The sequence below is a fragment of the Myxocyprinus asiaticus genome, chromosome 46 (assembly GCF_019703515.2).
Source record: "Myxocyprinus asiaticus isolate MX2 ecotype Aquarium Trade chromosome 46, UBuf_Myxa_2, whole genome shotgun sequence".
Taxonomy (NCBI): domain Eukaryota; kingdom Metazoa; phylum Chordata; class Actinopteri; order Cypriniformes; family Catostomidae; genus Myxocyprinus; species Myxocyprinus asiaticus.
Genome location: NC_059389.1, coordinates 4,541,436 through 4,559,793, shown reverse-complemented (window position 1 = coordinate 4,559,793; position 18,358 = coordinate 4,541,436). Strand labels below are relative to the sequence as shown.

Below are 18,358 nucleotides of genomic sequence, written 5' to 3'. Positions count from 1 at the left end.
GATGGCTAAAAAAGCTAAATCAAAAGTTCAAATCAAACATTTGAAATGTGTTTAGAAATAATGAAACAAACATTCGAATCAAACGTTCAAACGCGCCCGTAATGCCCCAAACTGGTGAACTGAACGTTCAGACATGCCTATGATGCCTAAAAATGCTGAACTGAATATTTCTATCAAACATTTGGATGCAATGATGCGCAAAAAGGCTGAATTCAATGTTCAAATCAAACATTAATTATGGCCAAAAATGCTGAATCACCAACGATGCTCAAGAATACTGAAACAAATGTTCCAATCAAGCATTCAAAAGCGCCTATTAAGCTCCAAATTGGCTGAATCGAATGTTCAAATCAAATGTTCAAAAACGATGTTGCCCAAAAAGCCTTCATTAAATGTTCGAATCAAACATTTAAAGGCACTTAAGATACCCAAAAATGCTGAATCAAACACTCTAATCAAATGTTCAAATGCACATATGATGGCCAATCAGTAAACAATCAGTAAACATCAATAAAACAGGCACTAGGCTACAAACAAACATCTTTTATTAAGTGCCAACAGTCATTCAATATATTAGAAAAACAACACGTGGAGAAAACCGAACCGTTATCATGTTACAAGTTATAGCATTATGATTTCAAATGAATATTTGTACATTTACACAATACACAAAAGGCCTTATCTTCACTTTCGAAGACGACAACGGTAGCAAGGATGGAATCAAACAATGATAAAAAATATGAAAACAGACATTTCCGCCTAGCTTGCCACAAGTGTTGCTTTATTAAAAGATGCATAGCATTACTGGCTGCAAAACGACAGCCTCGCGTGTTTTTTGGCACGCACAAAAATCCACACCGATGTCTCTGATTGTCAATTGCTGTTGGTTTTTTGTGCTGGTGTCTGGAGTCAATAAGCCGGAATTTGATTGACAGTCCTATATTTAGACCACCTTTATTTGAGTTCAGGGTAAAAACTCTCAACTGTGTGTGTTTGTGCAGACAATGTAGCGTGCAAAGATGCAAAAATACTGCAGACTTCAGCTGCCCGAGACTCGTGGAATGTGTGTCGAGTGTGTGGTCACACTTATGCGAATGGGCATGGTGCATGCGTTCCTATCTGAGTGCGAGTGTGTGTGTGTGTGTGTGTGTGTGAGAAAAGAAAGAGAGAACGCACACCACATAAAAAAATATATATTTTCTTAATCAGTATTTTTGTCTTGTTTTACAGTAAAAATATTTTAATAATCCTTGAAAAACAACATTAAGATACTTGCTTTCCTTGAATAGGAAAATAGTTTTTTCTTGTTTGAAATACTAATTTTAACAAAATGTAGCAAGCTTTATTCTTTAGAATAAAAAATGTGCATATGGAGTGCGAAAAAGAACATAATTCGAGATACATTCTTTGAAAAAAAATTCGTAATATCTTTACTTCTCAAGTAAATTTATGTTGTTTCGATATTTTTACTGGAAAAAGGACAACAATATTGATTAAAAAGTTGATATTTGCAGGGCAGAAGCTTTGTCGTATCTCCTTGTTGGCCTCCTGAAAACATGGATGAAGTTCAAACACGCACACACACTCTTGTAGAACAAAAAGGTAAAAGATTACGTCAAATTGTGTCCCATTTGGACGGTCCATATAAAACAGTGACATTTTCCTTTAATGGTCTCTCCTCCTCTTTTTCCCTTTTTGGGATCTCGAAAGGACGTGAGAGGGGGGAAGGGTGGACAGTTGCTCTCCTTTTCTCTTTCTTCCACTCTTCCTCTCTCGGTCTATTTGGAGAGTTTGCTGATGACTCTGATGAGCGCTCCATTCTCGTCCTTCAGCCTCTGGTTATCGGCTCTCAGATCCCCTAAAACCTGCACAACAGTTTTATTTTATTAACACAATGCTATTAATACTTGTAAGCTAAATCAAAACATTCGAAGCCCCCACAATGCCCAAATATACTGAAACAAATGTTCAAATCAAACATTCAAACACTCCTACAATGCACCAAATTGTTGAATTGAACGTTTGAACGCACCTATGGTGTCTAAAAATGCTGAAATAAACATCTGAATCTAACATTCGAATGTGATTATGATGCCTAAATAGGCTGAATGAGTGGTGGTGGCGTAGTGGGCTAAAGCACATCACTGGTAATCAGAAGGTTGCTGGTTCGATCCCCACAGCCACCACCATTGTGTCCTTGAGCAAGGCACTTACTCCAGGTTGCTCCGGGGTGATTGTCCCTGTAATAAGTGCCCTGTAAGTCGCTTTGAATAAAAGTGTCTGCCAAATGCGTAAATGTAAATGAATCGAATTAAATCCGAATTAAATGTTCTAAGCAGCATTGGGTAAGTTACTAAAAAAGTAATCCATTACAAATGACTAACTACTCCTCTAAAATTATAAGATTACCAATTACTTCATTGAAAAAGTAATCACATCACTAATTACTTTACTTTTAAGTTACTTTCTAAAACACTTGTCACAAACATTTCGTTTCTTTTTCCGCTCAACAAATTCAAAATAATGTCTATGTTCTCCTTGTTCATTGTCACACACCTTTCAGCTATCACAGAAACACAAACAGATGTACATATGAACATATGAATTGACATTTTAACTGTATTACACAATTCATATTTTTTTTAAATATTCGTAACACAAGTAATGTACTTAAAATAAATTACTTTCATTGAAAGTCAGTTACTGTAATCTGATTACAAAAACTTAAAATGTAATGTATTACATTAGTTTTTGTGCATAAAAGTAATTATATTACAGTAACTAATTGCTTTGTAATCCGATAACACAGTTATAAGATTACAGTAACTAATTACTTTGTAATCTGATAACACCCAAAACTGGTTCTAACACGATTATGATGGCCAAACAGCCTGAATCATATAAATGTATAATGGCTAAAAATACTCAATGGAACGCTCTAATCAAATGTTCGCATATGTGATGTGTGACTTCCAAAAATGTAGAATTGCTTGTTCAAATTTAATGTTTGTGTGTCTATTATGCCCAGAAATTCTGAATTGCACGTTTAACCTTTTCACGAGTAGGATCTAAATTCCCCTGCAGTGCCCTTTGGAGTGAGTTATTTTTACATGTGACTGCACAGCCGGTAGAGGGGCAGAGTGTAGACAAGTATTTTTTTATTTTATTTAAATGTGATTTCTTGTCATTAAAAAATAAAAAATACTGTATATAATATAGTAAACAGGTGAACAAATGGGTTATGTCTGCTGTACTTTGTTTTATTTATTTCATTTATATACAGCTATAAAAAACAAATGAACATAGGTTTGCCTATGCACTGTTTGACATCTCAGACATTTTGTGTGTGTGTATGACAAGCGCTTATGTAAACAGATGTGACTGTGTGCATCCGATAATCGCGCTCAGCATGTGTTCACTGTGAGTATACGAGTTTTAAACTGTTATCGTTGTGCTTTTGTGATAGTTTGGCTCTTTGTTTCAGAAAACAAACGTATTATATGCCTGAAAAGACTGTTTGAGTTGCTGTTTGTGTGAATGAAAACCGCATCTGCACCAAAGCAGACATAGCTGCGTGCATGGGAAGATCGCGTTTAGATTTGATGGCTGTGCGTATACAAGCTGTGAACTGTTATCGTGGTACTTTAGTGACAATTTGACTGTTTGTTACATAAAATAAACATGTTTGAAAAGACTCTTTGAATAGCTGTTTGTTTGACGAATGACAACCGCTAATAATGTACACAAACATTTCAGCACGCATCGGAGGAAGATCGCGTTTGATGTATTGACTGTGTATATAATGGGACTTTTCCACTGCACGGTACAGCTTGACTCGACTCTGCTCGCATTTTGGAGGTTTTCCACTGTGGATAGTACCTGGTACCTAGTACTTTTTTTAGTACCACCTCGGTCGAGGTTCCAAGCGAGCCGAGCCGATACGAAATGTGATGTCAAAACCCTGCAGGTCAGAGAGAATCATCACTACTAGCATCACTGGATTTGCGACACGGGACATCAACCCGCTAGTTTTAAAGTTAGCAACAGTGATAGCAGTATCATTTGTTCACGCGACTTTCGAATTGTAAAAAGAAATGGCTGTGCGCAAAACCACGCCATGGTCAATAAATGAGGTGCAGACGTTCCTCTAGTTAGCAGCCGTGGAGAGGATCCAATGAGAGTTGGATGGGGCAACGCGAAGAGGCGGCGCAACTACGACGATCAGCCTATAATCCCACCCACGTTGAGTCTGCACTAAACTGCAGTGGAAAAGCAAGCTCAGAAAAGTAAAGCGAGCAGAGTCGAGTCGAACCGTAACGTGCAGTGGAAAAGTGCCATAAGAGCTGTAAACTTTTTATCATGGTACTTTTGTGACGAGTTGGATGTATGTATATAAAATGAATTTATTTTGTGGTTTAAAAGACTGTGTGAGAAACTGTTTGAGCATATGTGAATATGTTGAGCATTGAGAAACGCACATGTGTGATGCTACTCTGCAAGGCCCAGTTATTAACCGTCACATATGTGTGACGGTACGTATGAAAGGGTTAAGTGTCTATGATGGCCAAAAATGCTAAATCAAACGTTTGGATTTAACATTCAAAAACGCCTTTTATCCCCAAAATTGGTGAATTGAATGTTTGAATGAGCCTATGATGCCTAAAATGTAATGCGCTACACTATGTTTTGTGCCTAAACGCAATTAGATTACAGAAACAAATTACTTTGTAATTCGAATACAAGCCATGTGATAAAATGCATGGATTGACTGTTTTGGACATGGAGGCAACCGAGATTCGTCCTCAACCACCCGGATTGAGGCGAGTCACTACGCCACCACGAGGACTTAGAGCAAATCGGGAATTGGGCATTCCAAATTGGGGGAAAAAGATTTATAGAGATCCATAAATTTTGAACAACTTACCGCAGTTGCTGGATTCATTTGTAATAATGTTATCTATAAAAAAGTAACTATAATCTGATGAGTATTTTAAAATGTAATTTAATCTAATTACAAGTACTTGATTTTGTAGCCTGATTACATAATACGGATTACATGTAATCCATTACTACCCAGCACTGAGTACAACTTATTACAAGAAAACTCTGAGTTGAAGACTGATTTATGAATCTTTTGGACCGATTCATTAAAGAACCATCTCATTCGGTTGCTAATAAAGCCTAAATGTTACCAAAAAAGTAGAAGAAGCCAAACTTTTTTCCAGGATGAACTAAGGCACCCTAGGCGAATGAAGCCGGCGTTTATACTATGCGCAATGTCGTTTTAAAATGAGTTAGTTGAGGGTGACGTCACGGAAGTTTAAAATTAGTTTTAACCAATCATCAACACTCTTCGACCAGCCGAGTTCTCCAAAGTCAAGAATTTCAGAGATGAGCGCGAACAGGAGAAATATTACCAAACGAGCACATTGGCAGAACAAACACTTCACTGCATTAGTAAACATTTGTAAGCGAACTAAGCGAAGCTTGTTTGCCTAGAAAGTATAAATTAGCCTTAAGACTAGACTGGTCATGATGTATGTTTGTTGTTACGTACAACCAGCGAGGATATCTTTGTAGAATTTTGCAGAGCCCAATATTTCTCATAATTCATACTGCATGCATCACGTAAGAAGTGTGATTTATCACTTGTCATTTTATGTGCTGGTTAGGGCACGGTGTAAGGCATATGCCTCTTGTTGAACAGGTTTTACTTGTGTTCGCTGTAATTTATGGCTGTATTGCTCTCAGTGGCAGTATTAAGACATAATTTAAGAACATTCAGAGAATGGAAGTACATTGGTAACTCCACAAACCACCTCTGAGCCAATCAGCATCCAGAGTTGACTGAAACATCCAATCAACAACAAAAGCTGACTGCAGGAGCAAATCAGCATCCAGAGTTAACACAAAGAGCCAATCAAAACAGGTGTTTTATGATCATATGCTCAATAACTTTAGTTCTCACCTTCAACTCCTCTTCCAATTCAGCGGCACGCCTCTCTAACATTTTTCTTTCCTGAGAGAAAGAGAGATTGAGCAAGACATAAAGAATCAGTGAGTGAGAGACAATCACAAAAAAGAATGTGACAGATTTATAGCAATTCCAGTGTGAAGTGACACATCAGAAACTTTGCGGTCACAAAACATGCGTTCATCCAGGAAAAACCACATATGTTTTTCATTTCTTTCTCAAAATATCATATGTACAACTAAACCCACCTTCTTTTCCATTTCCAACAGAGCCGTGCAGTCGGTGAACCTCTCCTGCCGCTGTAACACACACACAGTTAAGTTTTCTCACGGTACAAGGGTGAATCTCACAAAGAAATGTCCAGGTTGTATTTCACCCCAAAATCAAAAGTAAGTAAAAATAAATAATGTACAGATTTTGCTGTTTCGGAAGGAATCGGTACTTATATATATAATGTAATTATATATTATTATTTTTTATATAAAATAATATATATTTTATATATACAGTATTATTATTTATATATATATATATATATAATAATACTGCATATATAAAAATATATTATTTTATATAAAAATAATATTATATATATTAAAAAGATTAAATTAAATAATTAAAATATTAAATATTTTACAAAAATATGTAAAAATATTAATCATCTTTATTTTTTGTTGTAAAATATTGAATATTTTAATTATATTAATTTTTTTTAAAATTCATTACACATTTTTATAGATTTCATATTTTAAAAATTATATTTTGTATAAAAGATTAAAAATGAAATAATTAAAATATTACATATTTTATAAAACTATACACAAAATATTAATCATCTACATATATTTCTTTGTTATAAAATATTGAGTATTTTAATTATATTTCATTAAAAAAAATCATTACATTTTTTACAGATTTCTTATATTACAAATTATATTTCATATAAAGAAAGTCTTTTTTAGAAACATTAAAGATTTTTTGAAAAAAAAAAAAAATTATTTTCCTTTAATTTATGTCGATAACATAAAACCTCATTGGTTCTCAATGCATCTCGTGACCAAACGTCATTATGTCGCAAGAACCAATCGAATTTGACATTATCGGTGTTGCCGCAATATTTTATTTACAGACTTTTTAATGTTTTGATCTGAGTAAATTAAATTTCTTGAGTAAATTTAAGTGAACTAAATTAAATTCAGTTCAATACACAAAGTGATCGAATCAGAAGATGTGGAATACTTTGTGCAAAATAAATGTTAAAAAAAAAATATTTTGATTTTGCAGTCAAATATGACCCAGACATATTGTTGACAGGTTTTGTGAGATTCACTCACTACAATGCAACACACAACATATATGCAGCAGAGATGTGTACGTGTTTGTCCACCTGTGTGGCCTTTTCCAGCTCCACTCGTGTCAGTGAAATAGTTCTCTGTGTGTCTGATAACTGTGACTGCAGACGACGGTTTTCCCTGGACATCTCCTCGAACAACTGAAACATAAATACAGACATATTACACACCCAACTGAATAAAAAGGAAACGAGCAGCTCTGACACAAAGACACATCTCCTTTTGCTTTTCATGGAATAAATAAGGAGTAAATAATGACAGAATTTTCATTTTCGGGTGAAGTTATAGGAAAGTTTTAACTATGAACTTCCCCTGCACCTTTTTAAAGTCCCTGGATTTGTCATTCAATACTGGATCAGACCTGAAGGATAAAAGAGAAAGATGAGGTTAGAAGGACAGATACTACTTTCGTAAAACAGAGTGAAAGGTCAAAGGTCAGACTCGTACCTGCTGCTCATGTGTCTGTCTGTCTGCATGAGGGAGATGCGAAACAATTCATATGTCAGTGAGAATCCATAAACACAAGTGAACACAAATTAGCTTTAAAGAGGTCATTTCACGGAAAACTGGCTTTTCCTTACTCTCCAGTCCAAAAAGACAATTTTTTGAAACTTAAATTTGCTTGTAAATATTCTCTCAAATCAAATCATTGCATTCTGTGAGCAAAGGTCATGACATCGTGTTGTATATGAACCAATGAGGTTTGATGTTATCGAAGTAGCCACCATATTGGATTATGAGTCTGAATAATGACATATATTTTGTTCGGTTTAACGCACAAAGTGATCGAATTGCTACCGGAGTCACTATTCACTTGCATCATATGGCAAAATAAACCCTGTGAGGGCTTTTGAAAAATTCCCCTTATGTGTTGCATGGAAAAAGGAAGAGAAAAAATTAATAAAAATGCTATAAAAGTGTAAAATATGGCCCCTTTAACGTCAACTCATTCAGCCTGGCAAGACTTGATAAAGGAAAAACATGATAACGTTGTTTACACTGTCAATCAATTGTAAAAAGCATGCTGATTGGTCAGACCTGTGGGTCCCGCCCACCACTACTCTCATCCTCTCCACTGGGCTCATTATCATCGCTCTGAAAATACAGAGAAGTCAAAGTTCAAACACCAGATGTATTTCGGAGCTCCTGCTTTATTCACGCGTCCTGCTCATCCTCACCTCTCCAGTTCTTCCTCTCCTGCGAGCTCTGGCCCACCTACGCTCCCTCGCACGCTCCTCAATTTCTGCGATAGCACTGTCCAAATCTGACATAATAAACCATAAACATAAATAGTGTTAAACTAAGACAGAGAGCGATAACAAAATATTTTTGTGTAATATTATGAAATCCAGAAGCAGAAGGGTCAAAGGTGAAAGGTCACCCTGTCTGTCAGGACGTGGAGCACCAGGCGGGTGTGTGAGTCCTAATAAATCCGACTTCTGCAGGTTAGCAATACGAGACCGCCAGCTCACCTCCTGCACACACAAACAGAAACATTTAAACACTAAAATGTAGGGTAGATAACCAAATACAAGTCAGTAGTTATTAGTGAACTAATAAAATCACAGTTCAGTTAATGCAAAGCATCATTTGTTGAGCCCAAAATGTTAAAGGTGATATAATTTCTGCGCCACTAGCAGCACCAAATGCAAACATAACTTGATTTTTACACTTTCTATGGCCAATACGTCTTCATTTGAAAACACGATAATTTCACTACGTTTACGCCTCTCATCCATACTAGAACAACGTTTTCCTCCACCAAAACGCTCTTCATTACCACATACTTTGGAAAACAATTGCTAACAATTGATAAGGGTGCTTTCACACTTGGTTCGATTGCTTGGACCGAACCCGAGTTCGTTTCCTCCCCCTCCCGCTGCCCGCGCAGGTCTGTGTCCACATCATATTATTTGGGTACAAACCGTGGTCCGATTACGTCATCAACGGGAATACAAGCGGCAGCTGTTTACCACTGTAACTACGTGGGTATCAACTTGAGAAGACCTCACTGTGTTAAGTGAAGTATTAAAGTTTGTCTCTTTGGATTTACTACGAAAACTTGCCATGCAAAGAACAACATGTGTTTGTTTCCCATGGATGCACTGAATGTGCAATGATGTGATGAATATTAGCGTTTGTCTGCCACGAGCCAGCAGATGTGAAGAATGTGAGCTGCTCTCTGAAGGCAGTGTATTTGGACACAAGCAGATATGAAAAATGCATTATACCACAATAATTGCGATTGCGAGCCTGCAAAGACGCGAATTACTTATCACTTCCGCAATTTGGTACGGTTTCGTTAATATCAGCAGCAAATCCGTACCACAGTTCACAAGATACACACTCCAGACCACCTTTTCAAGCCAACCCTGGTGTGGTTCCCAGGTGCGCACCTGAGTTCAGAAAACAGTATTCACGTCATCTAAATGAACGGAACTTTGACGTCATTCGACCCTGGGTGCACACCAAATGTGCTTGTGTGAAAGCACCCTAAAGCTGCTTATGGCAAGCCGAATTGACTTTTAATCATGTTTTATGTTTTTCATGAATTATAGATAAACAAAAAATGTTGTTAGTTAAAATGTTAATTCTTGATAACAGACATGAAATTACTACTAGTGAATGTGCTAATTTTTTTAATATCAATAATTATATTTGCACTATTATTGCACTATTATGAACTAAAATTGCTAAATTACTTGTGGAAATGCAAATACTTTATATTAAAAAAAAAATGATATCTGTAACTGCATTTTCACTAGTATCATGTCACAATCATTTGTCATTTACTCCTATTCAAAACACAATTACAGATATCCACTAACTAGCTGAAATTCCAATTTCACATATCAGCCATCAGGATTAGGAAGTAACGGAATACATGTAACGGGATTCCGTATTTAAAATACTACATATTAGTAATTGTATTCCACTACAGTTACAATTTAAATCATTGGTAATTAGAATACAGTTACATTCAAAAAGTATTTTGATTACTGAAGTGATTACTTTGCATTTTATTGTAATTTGTTTAATTTAATATTTAGTCCTTTCAGATGGAAAACATTTATCCATATAAATGATGCGATCCGAGGAGTTTTTGAACAGCGCTGAAACACTTTCTATGATTTGTTTCCTTCATACGAGCGCTTTCACACTGTTGTGAGTGCAAAAGTGGATATGACGTCACTGAGGAACTTTCCTTTGTGAGCTTAATAGAGTAGCTTTATCATCTTTCTACAGCTTAACAAAAAACAGTTAGAAACGCTTTGACAGATGAAACATAATTACAATAAATACACGATTACAAGCCTTGTCAATGTTTTTTTACAAGAAATGCTAACCAATACAGCCTTTAACATCGTATAGAAAGCTACAAATAATATATTTTCTGCCTCATTCTATGAACAGAATCCACATACGATCAGAGAAGGATGTAGTTGTGTTCACTCTGTGGGGTTTTGAAGTTTGGAGTTGCAGAAATAGTTAACTTTGTGTAAATTGTCATGTGAACATTTAGCTTTATGCTAAGCTAAAATGCTATTTCTTGCCTTTACATGCATCTGTTACCAGGAGTGATTATATTTTATAATGAATTATTTTAAGACAATTCACGTTAGAATATAACTTTTTTTTCTCTGGTAAGACCTTTGATATTAGGGCAAAGATGTACTGCAAAAATATTATGCGTAATGAGAATTTAAATATTGTCTTCCTGTAAAAATATCTAAAAATCCTTAAAACAAGATACATTTACTTGAGTAGCAAAACTGCATAAAATATTTAAGCTTTTTTTCAGAGAATGTATTTTTACAGTGAAGTGTATTTTCTTACTTTATTTACTTGTTTATAGTCAAAACAAGTAAAAATCTGCCAGTGCTGAAGAAGTAATCAAAAGTATTTAGATTACATTACTCACCTTGTGTAATCTAACAGAATGTTACAAATTACATTTTACAGCATGCATCATGTAGTCTGTAGCAGAATACTTTTTAAAAGTAACCCTGTCAACAATGCACTTCTTACTAGTAAAAATGACAATTTTTGATATCAATAATTACATTGTTACTAGTGTTAATGTCCATTCCTGATATCAACAACTGTATTATAACTACTGAAAATTTTAACTGGAGATATCTGTAATGTCATTGTAATATGGCAAGCCCTTTTGACTTTTAATCATTCACAGGATATGAATTGTTGATATCAACAAACAATTGACAAACAATTCAATTTTCACTAGTTAAAATGCTAATTCTTGATATCAGGAATGTAACTTCTACTAGTAAAAATGGCAATTCTTGATATAAGTAATTACATTTGCACTAGCACAAAAACGTTAATTCTTGATATCGAAAATGACGTCATCACTTGCAGAAATGCAAATTCTTGATATCAAACATTTTTTATATCTTTAATTGCATTTTTACTAGTAGAATTTCACAATGATCTGTCATTCTCTCCCATTCAAAAGGCAATTAAAGATATCTACAATTAATTTCTTACTAGTTTCACATATCAGCTATGCACTTCTCACTAGTTAAATTTTTTTTTTTTTATCTCAATAATTACATCGTTACTAGTGTAAATAGTAACATTTCTGATAAATGTACATTTCTGATATCAACAACTGAATTATAACTAGTGAAAATGTACATTTTTGATATCTGTGATTTGTTTTTAATTTCTGTTTTTAATGTGCTTGTTAGTAAGAAGGCCTTTTTATAAATAATTAATTAACCTCCAATTTATAGATATCTGAAATACCAAATCTAACATGTTAAAATACATTTAGTATCAAAAATTAGCATTTTCACTAGTTATAACTCAGTTGTTAATATCAGGAATGGATATTTGCACTAGTTACAATTTAATTATTGATATCAAATTTTAATTTTTACGTGTAAGAAGTGCATTTACTGATATGCGAAATTGGAATTTCAACTAGTAAGAAATTAACAAAGTGAACAAAGTGAAATTCTACTAGTGAAAAGGCAGTTACAGATATCCAGAAAGTGTATTTCTGCAAGTAATGATGTAATTTTTGATAGCAAGAATTAATTTGTTTTGTGAAAATGTAATTAATGCTATAAAAAAGAATAACTTGTGAACTTTTAACTGGTGAAAATTGAATTGTTGATATCAATAATTCAGTCTGTTTCGCAAACAAAGCTCCAGTATGGCTTCAGAAGACAGAATATAGTGCAAGAGTAGCATGGACTACTTTTATGATGCTTTACGGTGCTTTTTTATACTTTTTAGAGCTTGACAGCTCCTGGTCACCATTCATTTTCATTGTATGGAAGACAGCAAGCGAGAATATTCTTCAAAACATCTCTTTTTGTGTTCCACGGAAGAAAGTAAGTCATATGGGTTTGGAATGACATAAGCTTGAGAAAATAATGACAGAATTTTCATTTTTGAGTGAACTATCCCTTAAACATTGTAAAACATACATACATCACCTTTAAACTTCAATATTCCTGAGTTCCAAAACAATAGCCACATAAGAGAACAAACAGATTTTTGGATTAAATTCAACCTCTCACCCCTTCCTCTGCCTTCTTTTGCTTCCCTTCTTTTTCCTCGTCCTCTTTCTTCTCTTTTCCCCTGTTTTCCGTCATTGTCTTCTCTGCTTCCTGCAGGTCTGTGAGAGTGACACCCTAAAGAACAAACACAACAGTCACACAGAGCGTCTGGACTCAAAATAAAACATTCTACACAAACGTTTCCCCTGTGTGTTAAAGTCAGTGTTAGGGGTTAAAGGTCTCAGCCTCAGACGGGCTGCCCATTGATCATTCAATGACCGTCTGAGGGATATTGCACACAAAAATAGCAAAAGCTGTCTTAACATGGCACGCTCCAATCTGACTGCCTAATTTTAAGCAATTGTTAGGAGCTGGGGTTCAAGTTTTTTTAGTAATCCAACAGGAAAAAAGTACCATTCATAGGCAGCTAAAATAACTAGAGTTACTTACATTTGTGAGGTTCATGGCATTACATTTTTCAAAGATTTTTTAAGAGTTTTGTTTGAAAAGCTTAACATCATAGTAAACTACATATTCACAAGCAAAACTTTAGGCTGAAAAATACTCTACACAAGTATGTGAACGCAGATGCTTCTAGCTATGCATGCTCAATTTTGCATGTTGTTGTGTTCCAAAATGCGTCGGACCGCAATTACATTTACATTTATGCATTTGGCAGATGCTTTTATCCAAAGCGACTTACAGTGCACTTATTACAGGGTTACGGACACAATGGTGGTGGCTGTGGGGATCGAACCAGCAACCCTCTGATTACCCGTTATGTGCTTTAGCCCACTACGCCATCACCACTCCTAACACAACTCTTCATAACACAACTCAAGTGCACGCTGCATTCTCAAAGTTGTCGCAAGGGGCCCTATAGCGGATATTAGTGTGAACTGTCAACTGCTTCCATGAGTTGAGAGAATATTGCTAAGCAAGTAAAAGTCAAAATATCTATAGCAACTTGAACAACAACATATCCAGTTCAATAGCACAGACTTTTGAAGGTAACTATCACCGCCTTGACTACTGAGGTTTGCCACCACCACATAGCAGGAGAACACAGGTTAAGCATGTGCAACCAGACAGCACATTGGCCAAGCACGTGCATTTGCATACGCATACTTGCATAAAGTATGTTTCTGGCCTTACATTTTGTTTTTAGATTTATGCCTGAGAAATAATAGTTACTTTTGGACACACTGAAATTCTAAACTCGGACTCCACACACATTTTCCGCACATTTTGTTGTTGTTGTCTGCACAATTCTTAGTGGATTCTGCTACAATATTACTTGAATGGGTTACCGCTAGGGCTGTTTATTTAACGTGTTAATTCAGTGCAATTCATTTTATAAAAAATAACACATTACAAATATTAACACAATTACACATATCCCTGGCAATTCAAGCTTGAAGTACCACCTGTTTTCAGCAGGGGGCAGTAAGCGAAACTCCAGCTGTATAGGCAATGTGCAACTGCAAAGAGAACAAACCACACTCAGGTTTGACACTAGCGACAGCACAAGATGAGAACATGCTCTTGTGTTCAAACACAGCTGGACGGAGCGCATTTCTGAATGCAGGGATCTCGAGACATGTTTTATAAGTTTCAAACTACGTTAACTTGACACTGCGACCTAAATACTTTGTGTTTATGACGCAACGCAACCAAAGCAAGACGCTCTAAAAGCGTCCGTTCATTGACACGTCCTTAGAAAAGCACTTATAATAAGTATATCTCGGACAGATTGACGAATTCAATTACAAAATGGATTGCAGTAGATTGTAGGCCAATGACGGGTTTACAGTAATATAATACAATTTAATTATCTGAATTAATCACAATTAATCGCATACATAAATATTTGCTGAGAAAGACCCAAATAACAATAATTAAATATATAATGATTAAATAATTATAAATAGTTATATTTAAATAATTATAAATAATATATATAAAAAAATATAAAAATAATAATACAGATAATTGAAATGCATTACATTATTTTGGCACTAAGTAGCTTTGGAATACAATAAATATAATTTATTTCCATATTACTGAACATAAGCTTATCATTGGTCAATCAGTCTGAGATTTATTATAAGGGCTTGTTTAAGGATGTGTCAACATACACCTGCGTCAGACGATGCTTTTGGAGCATCTCACTTTAGTTGCGTTGCGTCATAAATGTACCGTTTTTAGATCGCTGCGACAAGTTAAACGAAGTTCAAAACGTAGAAAAACACGTCTTGAGATCCCTGCGTTCGGATTTGCGCTCCATCAAGCTGTTTAAAGGGCAAGAACGTGTTCTCATCTTGTGTTGTCTGCCCTCTGTAAGTGCGGTTTGTTCTCTGTATAAGCTGCGTGTTGCCTATACCGCTGGAGTTTCGCTTACTGCCCCCTGCTGAAAACAGGTGGCACTCCAAGCTAGAATTGCTCAGATATAAGGAATATTCCTTATTACAGTCCAGAAATAAGATTAATTGCATAAAGTTTTTTAACGTGTTATTTTTTATATAATTAATTGCACCGAATTAACGCCTTAAATCGACAGCCCTAATTTGTAATATATTTTTATTATTAATTAAATATAACTATTTATAATTAGTTAAACATTGTATATTGAATTATCGTTATTTAAGGGCCTTTCCCTAGAAAATGTTTATATATAAGATTAACTGTGATTAATTTGATTAATTAATCAGCATATCGTGCAATTAGTTTAGATTTAAACTAATTGTGGTATCATCAATTTCAGGCTTACCAGCCCCTAAATGTATGTTAAAACCAAATTAATTGTGATTGGTCAGCTGTACAGGTCGGTCACATGGTCTCTTCCTGTCTAAGGCTACGGTATTCTTCGTTTTTCACAGTCGGTACTATAGTGATGACGTACACAGAAAACCAAAGTATACTTTGGCATTAAGTGGGCTGTTCTTGGCCAGAATAAGCTGCAATGTGGACAAGACTTTATGCTGATAGTTAAAAGTCTGGCTATATGAAACTAAAGGTCAAAAGGCTGCGCTGACCTGTGTGGAACGCCTGGACTGGCGGGCGTGTCTGGACCGGGCCTTTCTCTGAGCCTCTGCCTCCTCATCACGCACCGGAGTCAGATAGGACCTAAATACACACACAAACAAGCGAAGACACAATGAAAATCTAGTGGCGTTAAGCTGGTCCAATATAGTCTAGACACTTAATCTGGACTACTATTAAGTGGACTTGGTAGAGCATCTTGTTCAAGCTGGCAAGCACTGGTAGACCACCTTAGATTAGATATAAACCAGCTACTGTGTTCCAAAACATGCCTGACCACCTTAAACCAACATGAAGCGGCATTCACAACTCATTTTACTCCTATAACCTGACATATTTCCGAGTGAAACAGGATATTCAGTGAGAAAAACAATGCAGGATGGGACTTGATTTTGTCCTTTTGATCATGAAAAGTGGTCTATATTTAACAAGTGGTTGAAAAATAAGAGGGTTTGGTGATGTCAGCAGAAAACGAAAGTTGCAAACTTTTGATGAGAGATTACGAAGACAAATATTATTTACTTCCAAATAACGTGCACAGATGAATCAGTCACAATAAGACCAAGAACATGTATTGTGAATCTAAATAGGGTTAATTCCGATTTCATGTTGACTTTAAAGCTGGTACGACCTGTTTTTTCCAGCAGGGTATTTAAGGTTTATTCACACTCTGTTGCGAGGAAATTTTAGGTCATCCTTATAAAACTTGTGTGGATACACACTCTGCTACATCATCTCACACTCACTTGCGTCTCTGTTTGGTCTCTGGCTCGCCTGTTGTGGTTATAGAATTGGAGGTCGTCACAGAAACTGGTTCCTTCTTCTTCTCAGCCTCTTCCTGAGCTGACCTGAGAGAAAATAAGAGTGATTGTACAATTAGGGGCGTTTTTGACAACTTGAAATCTTGAAAAAAATTTAACTTCTTCAAACTATGTTTCATCCAGGTTAAAATATTGATCACACGTGCTGGAATTACACTTTTAACACTTTTTATAAATTTATTTTAAAGGGAAAGTTCAGAAGTCCAACACCCAAAACAGAGAATATATACCATTTAAATACTAAATAAAGTTATATACATGACTTAAATATATACACCAATCAGTCACAACATTAAAACCACCTGCCTAATATTGTGTAGGTCCCCCTCGTTTTCCGCCAAAACAGTGCCAACCCGCATCTTAGAATAGCATTCTGAGATGATATTCTTCTCACCACAATTGTACAGAGTGGTTATCTGAGTTACCGTAGACTTTGTCAGTTCAAACCAGTCTGGCCATTCTCTGTTGACCTCTCTTATCAACAAGGCGTTTCCCTCCACAGAACTGCCGCTCACTGGATGTTTTTTGTTTTTGGCACCATTCTAAGTAAATTCTAGAGACTGTTGTGCATGAAAATCCCAGGAGATCAGCAGTTACAGAAATACTCAAACCAGGCCATCTGGCACCAACTATCATGCCATGCTCCAAATCACTGAGATCAAATTTTTTCCCCATTCTGATGACTGATGTGACCATTAACTGAAGCTCCTGACCCGTATCTGCATGATTTTATGCACTGCAGTGCTGCCACACGATTGGCTGATTAGATAATCGCATGGATGATTGTTGGTGCCAGATGGGCTGGTTTGAGTATTTCTGTATAGGGGTTGGTGGTGTTTTGGCAGCACGAGGGGGACCTACACAATATTAGGCAGGTGTTTTAACGTTGTGGCTGATCGATATATATATTAGTATTTCATCATAACTAATTTGTAATTGTTACATCATCATAATTATTAATAATGATATATATATATATATATATATATATATATATATATATATACACACACACACACACACATACACATACACACACAGTATATACACATTATATATATATATATATATATATATATATATATATATATATATATATATATATATATATAATTACACACTATAAATTATTAAAGTTGCAATTGTATAATTATTCAATTATATTATTAATATTTATTAAAACTATAATAGGAGATAGAAAGCTCCCCTAATTGAAGAATTACCTTTTGTCAACAAAAAATTAGAGGTGTAAAAATTTTGAAAAATAAAAATTTTATGAAAAATATTTTAAATGTATGTAATCAGTAACAGTGTAGCATATGTAACTAACATAAATCTGTATTTACAGTAAGCAGAATTATTATCTAATATTTCCATTTGGTGTCACCTTTGCCCTGTTCTGGGCTGATTTTTAGTCCCAGTACATCTCTGATGGATCATTTAGCACTTTTAAGAACAGTATTTTTGGCTTAATTTTAAAGGAAAATAACTGTCTTGCATATGTATTTAAAGTAATAACAATAAAAAAAAAAACTTTCAATCTTAAATTTGGAATGCCCAATTCCCAATGCTCCCTAAGTCCTCGTGGTGGCGTAGTGACTCACCTCAATCCGGGTGGTGGAGGACGAATCTCAGTTG

General features: G+C 35.3%; 1 protein-coding gene across 1 annotated transcript in view; it reads right to left on the bottom strand.

Annotated features, from left to right (window-relative positions):
• Nucleotides 1-528: 528 nt before the first annotated feature.
• The window catches only part of zmp:0000001167 (protein phosphatase 1 regulatory subunit 12A), a 41,023-nt gene continuing 23,193 nt past the window's right edge, over nucleotides 529-18,358 (bottom strand). The window contains exons 13-24 of the mRNA XM_051689404.1: nucleotides 16,646-16,747; nucleotides 15,893-15,983; nucleotides 12,879-12,992; nucleotides 8,708-8,801; nucleotides 8,505-8,590; nucleotides 8,365-8,421; nucleotides 7,774-7,796; nucleotides 7,645-7,687; nucleotides 7,362-7,466; nucleotides 6,223-6,273; nucleotides 5,969-6,019; nucleotides 529-1,865 (exon numbers count right to left, since the gene is read on the bottom strand). Of these exons, the coding sequence (XP_051545364.1) occupies nucleotides 1,779-1,865; nucleotides 5,969-6,019; nucleotides 6,223-6,273; nucleotides 7,362-7,466; nucleotides 7,645-7,687; nucleotides 7,774-7,796; nucleotides 8,365-8,421; nucleotides 8,505-8,590; nucleotides 8,708-8,801; nucleotides 12,879-12,992; nucleotides 15,893-15,983; nucleotides 16,646-16,747 (904 nt within the window). The 3' untranslated portion in view covers nucleotides 529-1,778. The remainder of the gene's footprint in view (nucleotides 1,866-5,968; nucleotides 6,020-6,222; nucleotides 6,274-7,361; nucleotides 7,467-7,644; nucleotides 7,688-7,773; nucleotides 7,797-8,364; nucleotides 8,422-8,504; nucleotides 8,591-8,707; nucleotides 8,802-12,878; nucleotides 12,993-15,892; nucleotides 15,984-16,645; nucleotides 16,748-18,358) is intronic.